Source organism: Oncorhynchus nerka, linkage group LG26 (genome assembly GCF_034236695.1).
Source record: "Oncorhynchus nerka isolate Pitt River linkage group LG26, Oner_Uvic_2.0, whole genome shotgun sequence".
NCBI classification, from domain to species: domain Eukaryota; kingdom Metazoa; phylum Chordata; class Actinopteri; order Salmoniformes; family Salmonidae; genus Oncorhynchus; species Oncorhynchus nerka.
Genome location: NC_088421.1, coordinates 12,372,664 through 12,397,663, shown reverse-complemented (window position 1 = coordinate 12,397,663; position 25,000 = coordinate 12,372,664). Strand labels below are relative to the sequence as shown.

At 45.7% G+C, this 25,000-nt stretch overlaps 1 protein-coding gene across 1 annotated transcript in view; it reads left to right on the top strand.

The window, feature by feature from the left end:
* LOC115138830 (SRC kinase signaling inhibitor 1-like) overlaps nucleotides 1-25,000 on the top strand; it is a 72,033-nt gene that overhangs the window by 4,378 nt on the left and 42,655 nt on the right. The window contains 9 exon segments of the mRNA XM_065011060.1: nucleotides 1,594-1,620; nucleotides 9,409-9,607; nucleotides 14,077-14,369; nucleotides 20,596-20,847; nucleotides 20,850-21,469; nucleotides 21,672-21,779; nucleotides 22,537-22,664; nucleotides 23,336-23,356; nucleotides 23,863-24,023. Of these exon segments, the coding sequence (XP_064867132.1) occupies nucleotides 1,594-1,620; nucleotides 9,409-9,607; nucleotides 14,077-14,369; nucleotides 20,596-20,847; nucleotides 20,850-21,469; nucleotides 21,672-21,779; nucleotides 22,537-22,664; nucleotides 23,336-23,356; nucleotides 23,863-24,023 (1,809 nt within the window).

Here is a 25,000-nt window from a genome sequence, read left to right as displayed (position 1 = left end):
GAGTCATGGCGGTGCCACCCGGTGCCCTGTGGTGGTATATTGCCACTCTCTCCAGGTCATCACTTTAGTCTTGACCGGATCATTAAAAATTCAGCTCCATCGATCAGCATGGGGTGTAGAGGTAGCTACTATTGTATCAGTGTGCCTGGCTGCCCTGTACACCAGGCTGCCTCCTGAATCTATAGCTTGGCCCTGTAGGACTGGTTAACACGGTGTCAATGAGAGAGATAGAGGGAGGAACACCTTAGGCTTAGAGAGACTGGCATCGTGTAGGTCAGGCAGGATTCCCACCAGCCATAACCAGCTCTTCAGCTAGCTAGCTGCCTCGGTTTTCATAGTTAAATGAATGTCGCTCATCTATTATAAATTGCTACGCTGGGTGAGAGACAGATGGGGAGAGGATAAAGTAACACATCAGTTGCAAATGAACTCTTACTGATGTCCATAATAAAAATATGATGAGGCGATATCGAAAGGAAACACTGAGAAAGAAAAACTAGCCGATGATGATAAATCAAATGAAGAAAACCTAGGCAACCTGTCATTTTGTCTTACCCTCACGCTGGTGGATATATGGCAGCAGGGAAACCGGTCACTCCGGTAAATTAACTGGAAATTGCCTGCAGATAAGAACAAGGAACTAGAATAAGAGTTTATATTTGGGATCAAAATTCATGAATTGTCGCCATCTTTTTAATTTACATATGATTGTGAGGTGTTTCCAGGCCGTTGGAAGCCTGGCCTGGTTTATAACACACCATGGTTATTATGTTTTAATGGAACTTCCCCTGTCACAGTAGAGAGGGGCAAATGGAGGGACAGGAGGACAAAAATAGAGGAGGGAGAGGCAATGAGGTAGTGGGTTAGGTAGAGAATATCAGATGGATAGAGAGAGAGGCAGGTGGAGCGAGGGAGCAAAAAGGAAGAGAAAAGGAGGAAGAGATGGGGCCTGTCTGCAGATGGATGATGGAGAAGTCTGGGAGACAGGCCAACATCTGAATTCAATTCAATTTCACTTCTTTCATTTAATCCTGTCAAAAGGCACAGCCTGTAACTAGTTCCTACTTGGTTTGAGTTGCAAACAGATCCCTCCCTCACGCTCTCCTGCCCACATCCACATGCTAATCAATTGCTAAGAACATTGTAACCTTCTTGTTGTATTAACGATTCCCTTAATGGTCTGTCAATATGCCCTGTGTCGGCTCTGACGGAGGATAATGACATGATGCTTGGGATAGTGTGTGTTTGTGTGTGGCTGTATGTCTGTGCTCTGTATGTGTGTGTGTGGGGAGTGGGCTAGGTAGTGTGTGTCTAGCATGTTGTGGGCTGGGAATGGTGCCACTTCTAAGAGCATTTGATGCTGGTGTGTCACTGTCAAGGGCCTTTGTGTTACCTATTTCAGCCACTCTCTCTATCTCTCCTCTTCTGTCCATCTCTTTCAACATCGCTCCCTCTGTCTCTTGTCCTCTCTCTCCCTCACCCAGCATGCAATTTCTCAGAGAGTTGCTTTTATTGTTAGCTGTCAGATACTTGAGAGTAAATGTCTAACACTTCTCTCTTTCCTTTTCTCTCTTTCCTTTTCTCTCTCCCCAGCAACAACCCAACTACTGGAGCTTTAAGGTCAGTGCTGTAAGTGACAGTGTCGCTGTGTCAGTTTGGTTTCTCCATCCAATGTGGTGTGTTCTTGTTGTGTGTATTTTTGTCTTTGTCTTTGTGTGTGTGTGTGTGTGCGCGCGTGTGTGTGTGTGTTGTGTGTGTGTGTGTGTGCGTGTGTGCGTGTGTGTGTGTGTGTGCGCGCGTGTGTGTGTGTGTGTGTGTGTGTGTGTGTGTGTGTGCGCGTGTGTGCGTGTGTGTGTGTGTGCGCGCGTGTGTGTGTGTGCGCGTGTGTGCGCGTGTGTGCATGTGTGTCTGTGTGTGTGTGTGTGTGTGTGTGTGTGTGTGTCTGTGTGTGTGCGTGTGTGTGCGCGTGTGTGTGCGCGTGTGTGCGTGTGTGTGTGTGTGCGCGCGCGCGCGTGTGTGTGTGTGTGTGTGTGTGTGTGTGTGTGTGTGTGTGTGTGTGTGTGCGTGTGTGCGTGTACCACCCCAGGCTCCTATGACACGGTGGCACATCGCTCTCTCTGCCTGGTTTCTGTGCCCGTCGCACCGCTGGCACGCAGACTCTCAGTTGGCATCTCTCTAGTCTCAGGCGGCAGCAGCAGATTAAAGGCTTCAAGCTCCGTTTAATCTGCAGGAAACGATTCTCCCAGGATTAATGCCACCTCAGTCAGTCAGCTAGCGCTTAGCGCTAATGGCTAACTTCCATGTGACCTTGCTAGAGTATTACTCAGGCTAACTGAGACGTTAAGAAGAAATTACAGTGCCTTGTTGCATTGTGGAAATGTTACTTTGACATTTCTCAGACGTCCTTCGATATTACTGACAGGCTTTGAGGTTAGATATTCTGTAATTAGGAGAAATGTACAGTAATATGGCATGTATTATTTCTGCTCTGTCTTGCCTGCGGATACATCCGTGAGGGTATATCTGTCTTGCCTGCAGATACATCCGTGAGGGTATATCTGTCTTGCCTGCAGATACATCCGTGAGGGTATATCTGTCTTGCCTGCAGATACATCCGTGAGGGTATATCTGTCTTGCCTGCAGATACATCCGTGAGGGTATATCTGTCTTGCCTGAGGATACATCCGTGAGGGTATATCTGTCTTGCCTGCAGATACATCCGTGAGGGTATATCTGTCTTGCCTGAGGATACCTCTGTGAGTGTATATCTGTCTTGCCTGAGGATACATCCGTGAGGGTATATCTGTCTTGCCTGCAGATACATCCGTGAGGGTATATCTGTCTTGCCTGCAGATACATCCGTGAGGGTATATCTGTCTTGCCTGCAGATACATCCGTGAGGGTATATCTGTCTTGCCTGCGGATACATCCGTGAGGGTATATCTGTCTTGCGTGCGACACAGAGGTACATGGAGTAGATGGAGTTTATGTGTAAGTGTCATGCTGTGGATCTATGTGAGCTGGCATAGTTCACAGTGTGTTGAGGGTTATGTTTCATAGATGTTGTCTGGAGGCTGCTGAGGCATAGCATGGATCTACACAGAGAGGCTTACAGGAAGTATTGTCATCTGTGTGGGTAGAGGCCTCGTCTGAGGTTTACGCTTCCCTGAAATATCATCCGGACAGGGTGGAAATGCAACCAGATATCAATATCCAGATCCCTGACCCATCTACCCCAGAGCTATGTAATTATTACGAGGAGCGTAATAATGTCCAAAAAGCTTTAAAAACCCTTCTCAAGCGGTTTTCTTGGATTGACTGCCTGCAGCAACTGGATAGTCATCAAATCGCTGTCACAATATTCGATTTTCTCTTCATTTTTCTACTTCCATGACTTTGTGGAAATGTTATTTTCACGCCCTTGATCAAGTGCTCGCCTAATAACGCTTGCCCACTTTTCCAGCGCTCCTCCACCTAAATGACATCACAGTGTCTAAATCTGGAGATTAATATAATTAAAAGCCTACTGAATGAGTCACATTCTCAGCAGGCTGTATAAGAGAATTAGTGAAGGAGTGAAGGAGGAGAACAGGTGATAAGAAGAAGAGGTAGAAGAAGAGGTAGAAGAAGAGGTAGAATCCAGCCCGATGGAGATTATTCTGCTGTATGTATCAGACCTGGGTTCAAATACTATTTCAAAACAAACATTCAGATAACCTTTTTTAAACATTTAATTTAATTTAAATCAAGCAGTTGAATATTGGAATGCATTTGGAAATACACTTGGAAAGTATTTGAAAATGCTCAAATACACCGACACAAATACACTCCCATGCGTTTAACCCAGGTATTGGAACATATTATTTCTCAAGTAAAGGTACTTGTTTGGGCTGTGTATTTGAAAATACTCAAATACACTGAAAAAAACAATTTGAATAACAAATACTCAAACACACATGCATTTGAACCCAGATCTGGTATCTATATATTCTACTGTCCTGGCCCCTTTTCTATTTTTCCTCGGCAAAGAAGACTACCAGCCATCTCAGGTGTCATCCCCCCTCCCCAGAGTACGCCATTTTCTTCACTCTCCTGCCTAGCGAGCAGATCGCATCAGCGAACAATCCAGCTCAATTTGGCAGAACAATTTCTTCCATGCATTGACGACTCCCCATATTATGAAGAGACTGAGCTCAGCCAAGGAGAGAGAGGGGGAGGGGGGCTGAGAGATAGACGGCGTGAGTGAAAGCCAGAGATAGAGGGAAAGAGTAAGTGAGGAGTAAGAGGGAGGGAGATGGATTTATTAAGGGGGGTAATTTTTGTTTCCAATTTTTGCAGAACAGCCGTAGGCTTGCTTGTTTTCCAGGCTCTTCTCTCCCTGTTAGGTGAAATAGCACAATGTGTGGGGAGAGAGCGAGTGTGTGTGAGAGCAGGGCTGTACAAACAGACATAGACGGCAGCAGGAGAAGGAGTAGAAGGGTGCTTGGCTGCTTTGAGAGCTGTCCAGAAACAGAGGTGTTGACATAGAGAGACACAGACACCCAGAATGAGAAGCTACTTTTGAGACGGATGAAAAACTGATGACGCTCTGAGGGGTGTGAGCGACAGAGCGGGAAAGGAAGGGGAAAGATGGCACACAGAGAGAGATTGTAGAGAGAGAGAGAGAGAGAGAGAGAGAGAGACAGAGACAGAGAGAGAGAGAGAGAGATGGGGAGGGAAAGGAAAGGAGAAGGACATACACTGAGAATACAAAACATTAAGAACATCTACTCTTTCCATGACATAGACTGATCAGGTGAATCCTGTTGAAAGCTATGATCCCTTAATTTCACTTGTTAAATCCACTTCAGTCAGTGTAGATGAAGGGGAGGAGACAGGTTAAAGAAGGAATTTTAATCCTTGAGACAATTGAGACATGGAGTGTGTCTGTGTGCCACTCAGAGGGTAAATGTGCAAGACAAAAAAAATGAAGTGCCTTTGAACAGGGTATGGTAGTAGGTGCCAGGCGCACTGGTTTGTGTCGAGAACTGCAACGCTGCTGGGTTTTTCCACTATCAACAGTTTCCCTTGAGTATCAAGAATGGTCCACCACCCAAAGCACATACAGTCAACTTGACACACCTGTGAGAAGCATTGAAGTCAACATGGGCCAGCATCCCTGTGGATCCCTTTTAACACCTTGTAGAGGCCATGCCCCGATGAATTGAGGCTGTTCTGAGGGCAACTCAATATTAGTAAGGTGTTCCTAATGTTTGGTATACTCAGTGTATGAAAAAGGAAATAATGTTTCCTGATCTTTCTTATATCTCTCAGATATAGGACCTAGACTTCAGAACAAGCTTCCTTTAGATTTGTTTTGGGGGGGGGAACTATCTGTTGTTCCCCTCTAGTGAATCTGTAATGCAATGTACAGTATGGGCTAATAGCAGTAATGCCAAATAAAAATGTTCAACAAATAAAACATTTAGAATTTTCTTTGATTCATCAAAGCGTCTTAAAATTCAATGTATGACCTTCTTACAACAATTCCATATAGTTTAGTAATTACAACCTTTAAACGTGACCCACTCTGGGAATGTCCTCTGGACGTTTCTGACTTAGAATATGTGGACAACTACAAACACCTAGGTGTCTGGTTAGACTGTAAACTCTCCTTCCAGACTCACATTAAGCATCTCCAATCCAAAATTAAATATAGAATTGGCTTCCTATTTCTCAACAAAGCATCCTTCACTCATGCTGCCAAACATACCCTTGTAAAACTGACTATCCTACCGATCCTTGACTTTGGCCATGTCATTTACAAAATAGCCTCCAACACTCTACTCAGCAAATTGAATGCAGTCTATCACAGTGCCATCCGTTTTGTCACCAAAGCCCCATATACTACCCACCACTGCGACCTGTATGCTCTCGTTGACTGGCCCTTGCTTCATATTTGTTGCCAAACCCACTGGCTCCAGGTCATCTATAAGTCTTTGCTAAGTAAAGCCCCGCCTTATCTCAGCTCACTGGTCACCATAGCAGCACCCACCCGTAGCACGTGCTCCAGCAGGTATATTTCATTGGTCACCCCCAAAGCCAATTCCTCCTTTGGCCGCCTTTCCTTACAGTTCTCTGCTGCCAATGACTGGAACGAATTGCAAAAAATCACTGAAGCTGGAGACTCATATCTCCCTCACTAACTTTAAGCGCCAGCTGTCAGAGCAGCTCACAGATCACTGCACCTGCACATAGCCCATCTGTAAATAGCCCATCCAACTACCTCATCCCCATACTGTTATTTTATTTTATTTATGTTTTGCTCCTTTGCAACCCAGTATCTCTACTTTCACATTCATCTTCTGCACATCTATCACTCCAGTGTTTAATTGCTAAATTGTAATTATTTCACCACCGTGGCCTATTTATTGCCTTATCTTACCTCATTTGCACACAGTATATAGACATTTTTTTTTGACTATATGTTTGTTTATTCCATTTGTAACTCTGTGTTCTTGATTGTGTCGCACTGCTTTGCTTTATCTTGGCAGGTCGCAGAACTTGTTCTCAACTAGCCTACCTGGTTAAATAAAAGTGAAATAAGAAATAGAAAAAATGTACAAGAGACAAAATAAGAGAAACGGAGAGAGGGAGGAAGAGAGAGAGAAAAGGGTTGGGTTTGTTGTGAGATTTAAAGCAGTTCATGGTCCTAGGTATGTTGGAGTCCGCTGTGTCCTCCTTTCCAATCAGTTATATTTCCTGTAAGATCATCTTGTTTTCTTCCTCTGTGGTATTATAAGAGCGTGGGCTCCTCACAGTAACTGAGCGCTATTGAAAAAGCCTGGATTGACAACATAGGGTGATAGGGAAGGGGGAGATGAAAAGGTGCAGAGAAGAGTGGAAGAGGTGCAATCACTGTTTTCCTCTGAAGAGAGTGAGCGTGTCTAGCATTACAGATCTCCCAGCAGACGGTGAGTTTACCTGCCCATGATGACGCACAGGAGGAAATGGTTCTAGGAATGCTCCCCGTCTTCTATCCCACTGGGCACCCACTGGTTGAATCAACGTTGATTCCACTCCATTTCAATGGAATGAAAGTGAACCAAACTGGAATAGACGTTGAATTGATGTTTGTGCCCAGTGGGACATCACTTTGACACCTTTACATAAAGTATCTACCGCAACAACACCAAGTCGATATGGTTTCTTTCCTCCAACACATATTTTGTTCCACTGGGGGAATCTACTTTTGTTTCTTAAGTGTTTAGTGTTTCTCCAAGCTACTATAGAATGACTCACACCTGAGTGAAAGATTCTCATTAGGTGAGTTGCTGGAGTTTGTTGACAGATCTTCTCTCCTGTGTGTGCGAGAGAGACGGAGCTAGTTTCCCTCTCTCCACTTCGTCCTGAGTTCTGTTTGATATTTTGCATGGTCTCCCCGGTTCGGTGTGATTTGTTGAAAAGATCCTCTGTTATGTAGACACACAAACTCCAGGGACTAGTGCTAGCTCGACGTCAGCTCGCTGACATGTTGGAGACACTAGAGGCCTCCTTTGATTATTGGTGTGATTAGAGATGCGGCTCACTCCTCTATAGGATATGTGTCTTTTAGCTCTGCTGTGCTGAGTCAAGCTGATGGCTGTGTTTTATCCATCTGCGCTCTGGCTTTGTTTAGCCCTGGAGCTCTGCTTGGCTCACTGGAGCTGGTGTTTGTGTCTGTTGTGTGTTCTGTGTGTACAATACATGTGCTGCTGTGTGGTGCTATGGACTGGGTTGTTGTGCTCCCTGCTCAGTTCGGGTCGTTGCTTAGATAAATGACCCCATTAGAAAGCACAGTGGGGGCGATCCTTTCAGAGCCACCCTCTCCCTGGGTGCTCAGACACTGTCTGCCTGCCCACCAAATCAAATCAAATCACATATGATTTGTCGCACACACATATTTATCAGATGTTATCGCGGGTGTAGTGAAACGCTTATCTTCCTAGCTCCAACAGTGCAGTCATTTACAAGTGCCACCACTCTGTTTTGGGGCTGTGTGTGTGACTACACTGTGTAAATGTTTGTGGTTGCAGTATGAACTGTGTGTGTGTGTGTGTGTGTGTGTGTGTGTGTGTGTGTGTGTGTGTGTGTGTGTGTGTGTGTGTGTGTGTGTGTGTGTGTGTGTGTGTGTGTGTGAGTGCATGTGTGCGTGCATGTGTGTGTCTGTGAGTTTGTATGTGTGTCACAGGAGGTTGGTGGCACTTTAATTAGGGAGGACAGGCTCGTGGTAGAGGCTGGAGTGGAATGGTATCAAATACATCAAACACATGGTTTCCATGTGCTTGATGCCATGCCATTTGCGCCGTTCCAGACATCATTATGAGCCATCCTCCCCTCAACAGCCTCCTGTGGTGTGTGTGCATGCATGTTGCGTGTATTTGTGAATGACCCCAAAGCGAGCACTGCTGGGAGTCAATGAGCACAGCGCTCTGTGAGGCTGCGTCTCGCCTTCCTAAATACAAAATTAATGAGAGCCTCGGAAAAAAACATGCTGAATTCTTATTAAACCAGAACGAGGGATGAAACGACAGAAAGAGCAGAGGAGAAGTTGTTTTCTACTAGCGAGGGGCGCAGGCACTGTACTGTAATGTAACTTGGGCTCGATGTGTCTGGCTGGCTCTGCAATCCTAACAGTCGTCAGCGAGCATTCTGGGAGCTCATTAACGTAGTCTGGGAGCTGGAGGAGACCCGGCGGTGGGGATAGGGGAGCCAGTTCACTGAACAGAACACAGCAGCCTACCAGAACACAGTCTAGTAGCAGCTGCAGCAGAGCAGCTGAGGAAGAAGAGATGCTGCCTGGGCCCAGGCCAGGTCCAGGCCAGTAGAATAAACCCAGAGTGACAGCCCTGATCTGGATCTACATGGCCTTGTCTAATCCAGACAGCCCTGGCCTGCACTCATTTAAGGTTGGCCAGAGGCCAGCAGGTCCCCAACCAATAGGGAGAGGATGCAGGTATAGGGGGAGAGGGAACTTTACATAAGCGTTAAAGCATTAAAACAGGTCTCAGTGCCCACCAGGTTATTTTGTATCTTCCCCATTCCTACCTACTGGTCCTCAGTGGATCCTTAGTTCTGAAGGTGTTGTGTTCTGGACCTCTGCCTTGCTGTATCCCTCTGCTGTCAGCACTGGTGAACCAACAGGCACGGTCACATGATTCCATCCCACCCAATCAGAAAGAGGAAAGATGGCATCAGTTGTATGAATGTTGGTCCTGACATGCTGATACATTATGCCAATCTTAATTGGGTTTGTTTGTCTTATAGTCTGTCTATTGTTTGTTACCTCTTTTACGTTTCTCCGTACTCCTCTCTGTCAAATCCATTCTTTCTGCCTCTCTCTCGCTCTCCTCTCGCCAAACAAACTCCCTCTCACTTTCTCTCCTCCAGAGTCGTAGCCCGCGTCACTCCCAGTCCACCCAGTCTGGGCTAGCTGACCAGGCCGCTAAGCTGTCCTTTGCCTCGGCTGAGTCTCTGGCTGAGACCATGTCTGAGGCTGACATCCCCCTGGGGTTCAGCCGAACCGACCGCTTCCGCCAGAGTCTGCCCCTGTCCCGCTCAGCCAGCCAGAACAAGCTGCGCTCCCCAGGTGAGACCCAACACCCACACTGGAGCTGGACATGACCCAGACAGTACAGAAACTATACATGACATGTACATGATCACATCTTAACCTTTACCAACTACTGCTACAGTAAGACAGTGCAGAGAATATACATTACATCAGTGGAGGCTCCTCAGTGGAGGAAGGGGAGGACCATCCTCCTCAGTGAATTCCACAAAAATAAAAAAGAGTGAAACTTTTATTATTATTATTATTATTTATTATATTATTATATTATTATATTATATATTATTATTTATTATATTTATTATATTATTTATTATCCTTTTAGATAAACCAATGGTAAATATATTCACATCAGCAAATAATTGATTAAGACATACTGTTTTGCAATGAAGATCTACTGTAACCTCAACAGCACTCTGTAGGGTATCACCATGGTGTAGCCGGAGGACAGCTAGTTTCCGTCCTCCTCTGGGTACATTGACTTCAATACAAAACCTTGGAGGCTCACGGTTCTCACTCTCTTCCATTGACTTACACAGTAATCCGGAGGAAGTCCTCCAACCTGTCAGAGCTCTTGCAGCATGAACTGGCATTGTCCACCCAATCAAAGGATCAGAGAATGAATCTAGTACTGAAAGCATAAGCTACAGCTAGCTAGCACTGCAGTGCTTAAAATGTGGTGAGTAACTGACTCAAAGAGAGAGAGAAAGAAAATAGTTGAACAGTTTTGAACAAATGAATTTCTTAAAATATTAAGGAGAAGCAAGAGAGATGTTGTTGAATTTTTTGCCTGGTAACAAACAGCTGATGTGTTGTGCACTGAAGCCCACAAGCGAATGGAAAAGGTGAGAGGACAGCGCGTAGATGCGAGAAGGAATTAACAAGCAAAGTGATCAAGCTGTTTACATGTGGCTGATATGAAAGTGAACTGTTTTTGCGTGTGATCAGTGGTGTATTCATTCTGCCGATTCCGTTGAAAATCATTTCTTAAAAGGAATCAAAATGGAACGAAACGGGGATAAACATACCTGAATTTGTCCAATAGGAACTCATGATGGGTATAGGCCAAATTAAAGTATCATGTAGTAGCCTAAACCTATTGATGTTACATTGAGCTGGGTGAATGGGAATATGAATGACAGTCATCCAATATGCTGTAATAGAAATAAGGCCATGGTCATAAAATAAATGAACATCCTCCCTCCTCTTAAACGTCCCCGACTGCCACTGCATGACATATACATGACCATGTAACAGCCTTTACCAGCTACATAGCTGAGGCAACATTTTCCTCAAAGCTTTTGTGGACTTCAACTTACTCATCTAATCAGAATGGCTTCATGCCATTTTCATATTAACATTTACCTAGTTTATCTGCTATCTTATCAAACCTTATCCACTTACATAGTAAATAATTATTCCCATTCCCAATTCCTTTCGCGTTTTGTGGTTTATTTGTATTCACTATTCGATATGAATTATTGCGAAATGATTGAATCGTGATTACATTTGCATATTTTGTAGCCATTTCAGAAGCGTAAGTTATGCACTCCCGGCTGGGTGTTTTTATCAGGGACCGATCACACAGCTCCTGGGTTAGTCATGTAACCTACAGCCTGGTGTCTCTTCGCACCCTCAGATGAGTGTGATGATTCTCTGCCTGCCGGCCCTGTGGTGCGTTACTGCTTACACAACACTGGATCATCCACACCTCACTTTACATGTCTGGGACACGACAACCATACACAGCCATACACTGCATTTCATTATTAGCACAGGGATCATATGTTCATAGACATTAAGTCATGATTCAAATCCTGGCGTATTATTCATTTATTTCTGCTACAGAGTCATATTGAGTGAACTCAGCATTGGGACAGCTTTACAGTGTGAACTACAGTATCATAATAGTGAACTCAGTGGTGGGACAGCTTTACAGTGTGGACTACAGTGTCATACCTGTGAACTCAGTGTTGGGACAGCTTTACAGTGTGAACTACAGTATCATAAGTGTGAACTCAGTGTTGGGACAGCTTTACAGTGTGAACTACAGTATCATAAGTGTGAACTCAGTGTTGGGACAGCTTTACAGTGTGGACTACAGTGTCATAAGTGTGAACTCAGTGTTGGGACAGCTTTACAGTGTGGACTACAGTGTCATAAGTGTGAACTCATCGTTGGGACAGCTTTACAGTGTGGACTACAGTGTCATACCTGTGAACTCAGTGTTGGGACAGCTTTACAGTGTGGACTACAGTGTCATACCTGTGAACTCAGTGTTGGGACAGCTTTACAGTGTGGACTACAGTGTCATAAGTGTGAACTCATCGTTGGGACAGCTTTACAGTGTGAACTACAGTGTCATAAGTGTGAACTCATCGTTGGGACAACTTTACAGTGTGAACTACAGTGTCATAAGTGTGAACTCATCGTTGGGACAGCTTTACAGTGTGGACTACAGTGTCATACCTGTGAACTCAGTGTTGGGACAGCTTTACAGTGTGGACTACAGTGTCATAAGTGTGAACTCATCGTTGGGACAGCTTTACAGTGTGGACTACAGTGTCATACCTGTGAACTCAGTGTTGGGACAGCTTTACAGTGTGGACTACAGTGTCATAAGTGTGAACTCATCGTTGGGACAGCTTTACAGTGTGAACTACAGTGTCATAAGTGTGAACTCATCGTTGGGACAACTTTACAGTGTGAACTACAGTGTCATAAGTGTGAACTCAGTGTTGGGACAGCTTTACAGTGTGGACTACAGTATCATAACTCATCATTGTGTGAACTCATCATTGGGACAGCTTTACAGTGTGGACTACAGTGGCATACCTGTGAACTCAGTGTTGGGAACAGCTTTACAGTGTGGACTACAGTATCATAAGTGTGAACTCATCGTTGGGACAGCTTTACAGTGTGAACTACAGTGTCATAAGTGTGAACTCATCGTTGGGACAGCTTTACAGTGTGAACTACAGTGTCATAAGTGTGAACTCATCGTTGGGACAGCTTTACAGTGTGAACTACAGTATCATAAGTGTGAACTCATCGTTGGGACAGCTTTACAGTGTGGACTACAGTATCTACAGTGTGAACTCATCATTTAAGTGTGAACTCATCGTTGGGACAGCTTTATAGTGTGGACTACAGTATCATAAGTGTGAACTCATCGTTGGGACAGCTTTATAGTGTGGACTACAGTATCATAAGTGTGAACTCATCGTGGGACAGCTGTGTGAACAGTATCATAAGTGTGAACTCATCGTTGGGACAGCTTTATAGTGTGGACTACAGTATCATAAGTGTGAACTCATCGTTGGGACAGCTTTACAGTGTGAATTACAGTGTCATAAGTGTGAACTCATCGTTGGGACAGCTTTATAGTGTGGACTACAGTATCATAAGTGTGAACTCATCGTTGGGACAGCTTTACAGTGTGAACTACAGTATCATAAGTGTGAACTCATCGTTGGGACAGATTTACAGTGTGGACTACAGTGTCATAAGTGTGAACTCATCGTTGGGACAGCTTTACAGTGTGGACTACAGTGTCATAAGTGTGAACTCATCGTTGGGACAGCTTTACAGTGTGGACTACAGTGTCATACCTGTGAACTCAGTGTTGGGACAGCTTTACAGTGTAGACTACAGTGTCATAAGTATGAACTCATCGTTGGGACAGCTTTACAGTGTGGACTACAGTGTCATACCTGTGAACTCAGTGTTGGGACAGCTTTACAGTGTAGACTACAGTGTCATAAGTATGAACTCATCGTTGGGACAGCTTTACAGTGTGGACTACAGTGTCATAAGTGTGAACTCATCGTTGGGACAGCTTTACAGTGTGGACTACAGTGTCATACCTGTGAACTCAGTGTTGGGACAGCTTTACAGTGTAGACTACAGTGTCATAAGTATGAACTCATCGTTGGGACAGCTTTACAGTGTGGACTACAGTATCATACCTGTGAACTCATCGTTGGGACAGCTTTACAGTGTGGATGGATCAGACTTATAAACATTGGTGGGTGTAGGCGATGCTAAGCACGCAGGGAGAAACAGAGCGCTGTAAAAGCAGTGACAGTGACGGATGATGAGCCCTTTGGAAGAGGAGTTTAGGCAGTGCTTTAGGACAGTGGCACTCTCTCACTCCCACCTCCTCCTCCTCTGTTTATCAACCAGACCTTCCCTTTATCTCTCTCTCCTTTTCATTTGACTTTCGTCACCCTTTCCTCTATTGTTCTATTATCTCCTGCGCCACCTTCATCCTTGACTTTAAATCCTCTCTCTGTGGCCTAGTGTGGTCCACACATCTACGGTGTCGGCATAGGTTCAAATCCGGCCTGCTGCCCTTTGACCCAGCCTCTCTCTACCTTTTCCCCACTGTCATAATCTCTCTCTAGCTGTTCAGTAAATTTAGAAAAGATCATAAAAATATATGATCAATTCTCTCCCCCTCTCTCTTCATCACTCTCCTTCTCCAGGCGTGCTGTTCCTGCAGTTTGGGGATGAGACGCGGCGGGTGCACATCACCCACGAGCTGAGCAGCCTGGACACGCTGCACGCCCTCATCGTGCACATGTTCCCCCAGAAGCTGACGGCAGGGATGCTCAAGTCCTCCAACACGGCCATCCTGATCAAGGACGAGGCGCGCAACGTCTTCTACGAGCTGGAGGACATCCGGGACATCCAGGACCGCAGCATCATCAAGATCTACCGCAAGGAGCCCATCTACGCCTCCTACCCCGCCACACACCTGGTCAACGGGGACCTGAGGGTGAGACAGGGAGGGGTGAGAAGGGTGAGGGGGGTGGAGCTGGGCTGGGCGTCTGATAGGGAGATAGGTGGATGGAGGGCTCTGGATTCTACTATAAATACTGATACTGTCACACTACTGTTGGGCGTTGACCTTTGAAGGTGCAACAGCTCTTTTGTGTTTATGTTGCAACAGTAAGTTTGACAGGTTGTGGAGGCGTATAGGTTATTTCTCCAGATATTCCCGCTGCGCAGTACTTTTATCTTCAAGAGCACCATATGCTGCCTGGACACAAAATAACAATGTTTCCCAGGGAGATGAGCTTGTTTCACCCCCTGTGCATGTCTCTGTTTTGGTTCAAGGAACCTTGAAGTTGTTCTGTTTTCAGTCCCTTCCATCTGTAATAGTCACACTACATTGCGGATGAATCAGCCATTACCTATGCAAATAATTAGAGTGTGTGTGTGTGTGTGTGTGTGTGTGTGTGTGTGTGTGTGTGTGTGTGTGTGTGTGTGTGTGTGTGTGTGTGTGTGTGTGTGTGTGTGTGTGTGTGTGTGTGGGGGTCTCTGTCTGTGCGTATGAGTGTGTTTTTGTGAGTGCGTGCATACTAAATTCCCTAAATTGTGTATGGAGGAACACCAAAATATCCCAGATGAACTAGATTCAATTAAATCATAGAGAGTTCATATTTCCAGGGGGGTAAAGCCAGGCCTTTGAAGAACATTCAAGTTGCTGGCTCTTTGCTGGCTCTTTGTTCTATGACTGTGTGTGTGAACTGCACACCCCCTCCTAGTTCAGTGCTGTGCTGGGGACTACCCTGCATGTTAACTAACATCTTGACATTGAACTGCTCCCGGGTGTACATTTTTGGGTTTGGATAGTTGGTTTTAACTGTGTTTTCAGGGTTTTATGTAAGTATGTGTCCCGACTCCTCTGTACAAGTGTGTGTGTGTGTGTGTGTGTGTGTGTGTGTGTGTGTGTGTGTGTGTGTGTGTGTGTGTGTGTGTGTGTGTGTGTGTGTGTGTGTGTGTGTGTGTGTGTGTGTGTGTGTATGATGACCTCCCTCTGCAATGGCTCTTATACACAGTCCTGTCCATCATCACTTTACAGTATACTGTATGTGAAGATTAGGAGAAAGGAAAAAGGATATTTAAAAAAGGATGAGGAGGCAAAGACACAGGGATGACTAGAGGAAGGAGAGTAGGAGAGGTTGAGGAAAGAAACAGGTGAGAGAGATAATTACTGTAGGTTGTGGAAAGACATACACAGGAGAGAGAGGTAATTACTGTAGGTTGAGGAAAGACAAACAGGAGAGAGAGATAATTACTGTAGGTTGAGGAAAGACAAACAGGAGAGAGAGATAATTACTGTAGGTTGAGGAAAGACAAACAGGAGAGAGGGGTAATTACTGTAGATTGAGGAAAGACATAAACAGGAGAGAAAGGTAATTACTGTAGGTTGAGGAAAGACAAACAGGAGAGAGAGATAATTACTGTAGATTGTGGAAAGACATAAACAGGAGAAAGAGATAATTACTGTAGATTGTGGAAAGACATAAACAGGAGAGAGAGATAATTACTGTAGGTTGAGGAGAGACATAAACAGGAGAGAGAGGTAATTACTGTAGGTTGAGGAAAGACAAACAGGAGAGAGAGATAATTACTGTAGATTGTGGAAAGACATAAACAGGAGAGAGATAATTACTGTAGGTTGAGGAAAGACAAACAGGAGAGAGAGATAATTACTGTAGGTTGAGGAAAGACCAACAGGAGAGAGAGATAATTACTGTAGATTGTGGAAAGACATAAACAGGAGAGAGATAATTACTGTAGATTGAGGAAAGACACCAACAGGAGAGAGAGGTAATTACTGTAGGTTGTGGAAAGACATAAACAGGAGAGAGATATAATTACTGTAGGTTGAGGAAAGACAAACAGGAGAGAGAGATAATTACTGTAGGTTGAGGAAAGACAAACATTTACATTACATTTAAGTCATTTAGCAGACGCTCTTATCCAGAGCGACTTACAAATTGGTGCATTCACCTTATGACCTCCAGTGGAACAGTAGTGCATCTAAATCTTTTCAGGGGAGGGGGAAGAGGGATTACTTTATCCTATCCTAGGTATTCCTTAAAGAGGTGGGGTTTCAGGTGTCTCCGGAAGGTGGTGATTGACTCCGCTGTCCTGGCGTTGAGGGAGTTTGTTCCACCATTGGGGGCCAGAGCAGCGAACTGGGCTGAGCGGGAACTGTACTTCCTCAGTGGTAGGGAGGCGAGCAGGCCAGAGGTGGATGAACGCAGTGCCCTTGTTTGGGTGTAGGGCCTGATCAGAGCCTGGAGGTAGAGGTGCCGTTCCCCTTGAGGAAACCATGGTCTTGTAGCGGATGCGAGCAACTGGAAGCCAGTGGAGGAAGCGGAGGAGCAGGGTGACGAGAGAACTTGGGAAGGTTGACACCAGACGGGCTGTAGGGATGAGTTGTAGGGGTTTAATGGCACAGGCAGGGAGCCCAGCCAACAGCGAGTAATCCAGACGGGAGATGACAAGTGCCTGGATTAGGACTGCGCCGGGGTCGTACTTGGATGTTGTAGAGAAACCTACAGGAACGGGCCACCGCCTTGATGTTAGTTGAGAACAGGGTGTTGTCCAGGATCACGCCAAGGTTCTTAGCGCTCTGGGAGGAGGACACAATGGAGTTGTCAACCGTGATGGCGAGATCATGGAACGGGCAGTCCTTCCCCGGGAGGAAGAGCAGCTCCGTCTTGCCGAGGTTCAGCTTGAGGTGGTGATCCGTCATCCACACGGATATGTCTGCCAGACATGCAGAGATGCGACCTGGTCATCAGAAGGGGGAAAGGAGAAGATTAATTGTGTGTCGTCTGCATAGCAATGATAGGAGAGACCATGTGAGGTTATGACAGAGCCAAGTGACTTGGTGTATAGCGAGAATAGGAGAGGGCCTAGAACAGAGCCCTGGGGGACACCAGTGGTGAGAGCACGTGGTGTGGAGACGGTTGCCACGCCACCTGGTAGGAGCGACCTGTCAGGTAGGACAACTAAGGAACTCGGAGAGGGTGGAGATGATGGTTCACAGTATCGTAGGTCTAGAAGGATGAGAGCAGAGGAGAGAGAGTTAGCAAAGCGCCTCCGTGAGAGAAGAGCAGTCTCAGTTGAATGACTAGTCTTGAAACCTGACTGATTTGGACTCATTCTGAGAGAGATAGGTTGAGTTTTGGAGAGAAAAGAAAGAAGGGATACTGGTCTGTAGTTGTTGACATCGGAGGGATCGAGTGTAGAGAGAGATAATTACTGTAGGTTGAGGAAAGACAAACAGGAGAGAGAGATAATTACTGTAGATTGTGGAAAGACAAACAGGAGAGAGAGATAATTACTGTAGATTGTGGAAAGACATAAACAGGAGAGAGATAATTACTGTAGGTTGAGGAAAGACAAACAGGAGAGAGAGATAATTACTGTAGGTTGTGGAAAGACATAAACAGGAGAGAGAGATAATTACTGTAGGTTGAGGAAAGACAAACAGGAGAGAGAGATTATTACTGTAGGTTGAGGAAAGACAAACAGGAGAGAGAGATAATTACTGTAGGTTGAGGAAAGACATAAACAGGAGAGAGATAATTACTGTAGGTTGAGGAAAGACATAAACAGGAGAGAGATAATTACTGTAGGTTGAGGAAAGACAAACAGGAGAGAGAGATAATTACTGTAGGTTGTGGAAAGACATAAACAGGAGAGAGATAATTACTGTAGGTTGAGGAAAGACAAACAGGAGAGAGAGATAATTACTGTAGGTTGTGGAAAGACATAAACAGGAGAGAGAGATAATTACTGTAGGTTGAGGAAAGACAAACAGGAGAGAGAGATTATTACTGTAGGTTGAGGAAAGACAAACAGGAGAGAGAGATAATTACTGTAGGTTGAGGAAAGACAAACAGGAGAGAGAGATAATTACTGTAGATTGTGGAAAGACAAACAGGAGAGAGAGATAATTACTGTAGATTGTGGAAAGACATAAACAGGAGAGAGATAATTACTGTAGGTTGAGGAAAGACAAACAGGATAGAGAGATAATTACTGTAGGTTGTGGAAAGACATAAACAGGAGAGAGAGATAATTACTGTAGGTTGAGGAAAGACAAACAGGAGAGAGAGATTATTACTGTAGGTTGAGGAAAGACAAACAGGAGAGAGAGATAATTACTGTAGGTTGAGGAGAGACATAAACAGGAGAGAGGGGTAATTACTGTAGGTTGAGGAAAGACAAACAGGAGAGAGAGATAATTACTGTAGGTTGAGGAAAGACAAACAGGAGAGAGAGATAATTACTGTAGATTGTGGAAAGACATAAACAGGAGAGAGATAATTACTGTAGGTTGAGGAAAGACAAACAGGAGAGAGAGATAATTACTGTAGGTTGTGGAAAGACATAAACAGGAGAGAGAGATAATTACTGTAGGTTGAGGAAAGACAAACAGGAGAGAGAGATTATTACTGTAGGTTGAGGAAAGACAAACAGGAGAGAGAGATAATTACTGTAGGTTGAGGAAAGACAAACAGGAGAGAGAGATAATTACTGTAGGTTGAGGAAAGACAAACAGGAGAGAGAGATAATTACTGTAGATTGAGGAAAGACAAACAGGAGAGAGAGATAATTACTGTAGGTTGAGGAAAGACAAACAGGAGAGGTAATTACTGTAGGTTGAGGAAAGACAAACAGGAGAGATTATTACTGTAGGTTGAGGAAAGACAAACAGGAGAGGTAATTACTGTAGGTTGAGGAAAGACAAACAGGAGAGAGAGATTATTACTGTAGGTTGAGGAAAGACATAAACAGGAGAGAGAGATAATTACTGTAGGTTGAGGAAAGACAAACAGGAGAGAGAGATTATTACTGTAGGTTGAGGAAAGACAAACAGGAGAGAGAGATAATTACTGTAGGTTGAGGAAAGACAAACAGGAGAGAGAGATAATTACTGTAGGTTGAGGAAAGACAAACAGGAGAGAGAGATAATTACTGTAGGTTGAGGAAAGACAAACATGAGAGAGAGATTATTACTGTAGGTTGAGGAAAGACAAACAGGAGAGAGAGATAATTACTGTAGGTTGAGGAAAGACAAACAGGAGAGAGAGATTATTACTGTAGGTTGAGGAAAGACAAACAGGAGAGAGCGATAATTACTGTAGGTTGAGGAAAGACAAACAGGAGAGAGAGATTATTACTGTAGGTTGAGGAAAGACAAACAGGAGAGAGAGATAATTACTGTAGGTTGAGGAAAGACAAACAGGAGAGAGAGATAATTACTGTAGGTTGAGGAAAGACAAACAGGAGAGAGAGATAATTACTGTAGGTTGAGGAAAGACATAAACAGGAGAGAGAGATAATTACTGTAGGTTGAGGAAAGACAAACAGGAGAGAGAGATTATTACTGTAGGTTGAGGAAAGACAAACAGGTGAGAGAGATAATTACTGTAGGTTGAGGAAAGACAAACAGGAGAGAGAGATTATTACTGTAGGTTGAGGAAAGACAAACAGGAGAGAGAGATAATTACTGTAGGTTGTGGAAAGACATAAACAGGAGAGAGAGGAATTGAAAAAGTGGGAGATGCAGAGTAAAAATCAGGCAGAATATAAAAGTTTTAGACCATCCAGGCAAGCGGTGGAGGAGAGAAGAAAGAACCTGTGGTGGATGAGGAAATTCCTCACATTCATTCCAATGAACCAGGAGTGGTTTAATCTCCTGCTTTCTCTCACTTCTCTTCAATAGAGAAGAAATGGATATGTGCAGATATGGAGAAGTGCTTAATACCAGCTCTTTGTAATCCAGTGGGTTTAGTTGGGCTGGTTAAAAGGAGCTCAGAGGTTCTCTTAGACGAGTGGAAGGAGAAGAAAGAAACAATAAGGCTGGACTAGGCCCCTCTTTTAAGCTCTTTCATTTTCAGTTATTACACTCTAAGGTGACAGTCAATACATGTAGGTAATCCCATATCCTATAAGCCTTACTGTACTCTTGGATAGAGCCATTACTATAGACTTCAATCACACGTGTTGATTGTGTGCTGGTATTTGATGTGGGCTTGCGATGATGAGCCCAGGCTGCCACAGACTGTCCAATGTCAGTGTGATTTCCTATCCTCTGATTGTCAGCCTGGCACAGAGGGGGAGCACAGCGTTTTCATCCACTGGTATCCATGGTAACCTACCCTCCACCCCCGTCCCTGATGTCGTTTCAGAGGGATCTGGTGTACACGTCCCGAGAGTCCTCCCCCACCCGCCGCCTCAACACCCTGCCCTCCTCCTCCGCCTCTCCCCCATCCGGCTCCCCATCCCGCTCCCGTCTGTCTTACAGCGGGGGTCGGCCCCCCTCCTTTGCCGGGCCGGGTAGTCACCCCCAGCTACAACAACACTCCCAGCACCAGCAGCACCCCCAGCAGCACCAGCCCCAGCACTCCCACCACCCTGGAGCCGGCTCCCACCACGGGGCCCCAACGCCGGCCTATCCTCCTCCCCTAGTGCCATCCTGGAGCGCCGCGACGTCAAGCCCGACGAGGAGGTTTCTGGGAAGAACATGATGCTGGTGAAGGAGGGGCTGTACGCCGACCCCTACAGCCTGGTACACGAGGGCCGCCTCAGCATCGCCTCCACACAGTCGCTGGCTGCCATTGGAGACCCCTTCGGCTTCCCCGTGTCTGGTGGGCTGTATCGCCGCGGCTCTGTGCGCTCCCTCAGCACCTACTCTGCTGCCGCCCTGCAGGGGGAGCTGGAGGATGCCCTGTACAAGCCTGGAGGTCCCCTATACTCCGACTCCTATTCCTCAGCCACACTGGGCATGGGCTTCCGCATGCCCCCCTCCTCCCCCCAGAAGATCCCTGATATGCAGCTGAGGGACAGGGGGGACTCGTACTCTAGCTCCCCCAGCCGAGCCTCTCCGGTCAGGCAGACCTTCCGCAAGGACTCAGCCTCCTCTTCCGTGTTTGTGGAGAGCCCCAAGTCCAGGCCCAGTTCCAGCTCTGACCCTCTGGTCCTGCAGGCCGGGCCAGGAGGGGACGGGAGCAGGTTTGCACCCGGATACAGCTCCCCACTCCCTGGAGAGACTTCTGAGTCCAGGTGAGTATGTGTGTGTGTGTGTATGTGTGGTTTGATATTTCATGCTTCCTCTATACAGTAACTGTTTCACTAGGTGTTTTCTAGTGTATACTAGTATGTTTTGACGTTACTGTGGGATGTGTGGGTGCACCAGCTTCCATGTTTGTGTGTGTGTGAGTGAACCTAACTGACCAGCGTTTGTTAACCTACTGGCTTTCTCCAGGGAGCGTCTGGACCGTCTGGATCGTATGGAGGCCATGGAGAAACAGATAGCCAGTCTGACAGGCCTGGTTCAGAGTGTACTGACCAAAGCACCCGACAGTGACAGCACGTAAGACCCCCTTAAGAGCCCAAACACACAGAGCCATTCATAGACGTACAGTTGAAGTCGGAAGTTTACATACACCTTAGCCAAATACATTTAAACTCAGTTTTTCACAATTCCAGACATTTAATCCTAGTAACTGACTGTTTTAGGTCAGTTAGGATCACCACATTTTTTAAGAATGTGAAATGTATCAGAATTATAGTAGAGGGAATGATTTATTTCAGCTTTTGTTTGTTTCATCACATTCCCAGTGGGTCAGAAATTTACATACTCTCAATTAGTATTTGGTAGCATTGCCTTTAAATTGTTTAACTTGGGTCAAACGTTTCTGGTAGCCTTCCACAAGCCTCCCACAATAAGTTGGGTGAATTTTGGCCCATTCCTCCTGACAGAGCTGGTGTAACTGAGTCAGGTTTGTAGGCCTCCTTGCTCGCACATGCTTTTTCAGTTCTGCCCACAAATTTTCTATGGGATTGAGGTCAAGGATTGTGATGGCCACTCTAATACCTTGACTTTCAGGATACTATATCGTTGTTTAACAGACCAGAATACGTTCAAGTACATTATTGCAGTATAGTAGTACTGTACATGATTATAGTACAGGTGTTGGCATTAGCACTGTAATTGGCTGGTAGTGGTGACCTTGCCCTGTGGACAGTATAAAGCACTCTGTAGTATAAGTACATAATGCGTAAGTATAGTACAGGTGTTGGCATTAGCACTGTAATTGCCTTGCCCTGTGGCCCTGGTTGATCCTCAGATGCGGCCTACTGCGTCTCTGCATGATGGCGGGCTGCCCTCCGGACCAGGGCTCGGAGTTCTCACGGCCCTTCCCTTTCTCTTCCAGCGAGAAGACCGAATCCAACAGCGACGGCTCCGCCACTGGAAGTGAGTACCACGCCTAAAGTTCTAGCTCAAACTAGATTGAGGTGAATTGAGTTTTAGTTTGATCTTGTAGTCAGACTGCGTCCAGTCCTGCTAACCATTTACAATAGTTCAGGTTGAGCTTAGTTTTCAGGTCCATTTACCCACTGGGCCAGGCCTAGACCAGCTATTTTAACAGATAAGATGGCTACTGGTCTTTAAACCACAACAGACACATCTCCCTCAACTCGCAACCTAGACACAAACCCATCCCTCTGTCTCTGCTTCCTCTAATATCTCTCTCTTACTCTCACATTTCCTTCCCTTTCTTCTTCTGTTGTATTTCTCTTTTCTCTCACTCCCTCTCTCTCTCCATATCTCTTTCTTCCCCTGTTCCTTGTGCCTCCGTTTAGCATGAGTGAGTCTGCATAGACTTGCTGTTCAATGGCCAGACCTTCAAAGGGCCAGCGAAAAGACACGTCTGCCTTTGATGCCTCTCCTTGACATGAAATAACACCAGAAAATAAAGCTGTTAAATTAGCCGTTTTTCTCTCAGCAATAGTCGATAGAGGAAGTGTCCAGGGGTCCTCATTTGCCTCTGGCAATGTAAACCTTGAAGATTACTCCCAGTTTTCCTCCACTCTCTCTTCTCTCTCTTTATCTTTGGTAACTGGCTCACTGCTTCTGTGTTACAGCTGGACGGCTGAAGCGGAAAGGTAGTTTCACTCTTCTTCCCTTCTCCTCTTCTCTTCTATATCTCCTCTCATCTCTCTGCCCCTGGGTGGGTGTCTGGTGTTGTCACAGCTCCGATATTGGTGGTGGTGTGTCTCTTCTCTTATGTACCCTTTGGTTGTCTATAATCCTTCTACTCCCCCCCCCCCCCCCCCCCCACACGTCTCTGGTTTTGTGTTGTTGGGTCCTTCTGGGTCTGTCTGGATGTTCATACATCTGAGATTCAGAAGGATATTCTCCTCGCACCATCAACATACTCTCTCTGTTCGTTTTCAGTCTACCTCTGTCCAGGAACTGAGCTGGGAACCTTTACCTGTGCTCCCAAGACTGTGTGTGGAAGTGTGTGTGTGTGTGTGTGTGTGTGTGTGTGTGTGTGCGTGCGTGCATGTATCTGCTGTTGTGTGTCAGATGTCTTTATACATACAGCATTGTAATTAACCCAGTTTCCTCTAACGTCCTCATAACCTGTGTTCTGTCCTGTGATTGTCAGCTCTGACGCCGTCGGCCCCGCTGGCTCTGATGCCCCCCCCTCCCTCCGGAGACAGCCAGGTCACCACCGTCACCCGGCTGCAGATGCAGCTTCACCTCCACGACCTGCAGCAGAACGCCACCGACCTGCGCAAACAGCTCTCCCAGCTCCGCAAGATGCAGGTGAAAACGGCTGAGCCTACTCTCAATGCATCTATTAGTACGACTGTTTACACAAACGCGCAGGCACACAGGCACGTGCACACATACACACACACACACACACACACACACACACACAATAATGAACAAGATGTCTTCTTCTACGACACATTTAGGTCATAGTATGCTTTGCGAGACAATGGAAGATTAAAGTTGTCGTATGTGTTGGTACTAAGAGTTTGAAGCTGTGGTCGTTAAGAGCATCAGATAATGGAAAGAAATGAAACCATTCAACGTTTTCCCTGTGACTCCCTGCGGTACCATGGTTACAGGCTGAGGAGAGAAGAGAATGGTCCTGTCTGTGTTTTAACTCTCTGGGGGAGGGGGGGGGGGGTTGCACTAACACATCAGATCAGTGGAGAAAAGAAATGAAGTGTGGAGGATATGGCGTATGTGATTTAGGGACAGCGCAGGGCCGTTCAACAGTCTGCCCTGTCTGTCTCTTCCTTTAGAGAGGGTTTATGAAACATAACAGTGGACACAGTCAGTGGTCCAGTCCACTTCATGCATTGTTAAGCTCTCCCTAGGGCCCAGCTCATGACTCCTGGGTTTTGTAGTTTTATAGCCTGTGATTTCCTCAACATACTGGTGCGCACAGAGAGGCACAGCAGCAGTACCTGCGCCAATTCTCTTCTGATGAGGAACTGGGTTTAAGTGGTGGGATTTATTGTTGGAGAAAGAATACACTGAGTATACAAAATATTATGAATACTTGAACTTTACACAACATAGACTGACCAGGTGAATCCAGGTGAAAGCTATGATCCCTTATTGATGTCACCTGTTAAATCCACTTCAATCACTGTAGATGAAGGGGAGGAGACAAGTTAAATAAGGATGTTTAAGCCTTGAGACGATTGATACACGGATTGTGTGTGTGCCATTCAGAGGGTCAACGGGCAAGACAAAAGAAGTGCCTTTGAACGGGGCATTGTAGT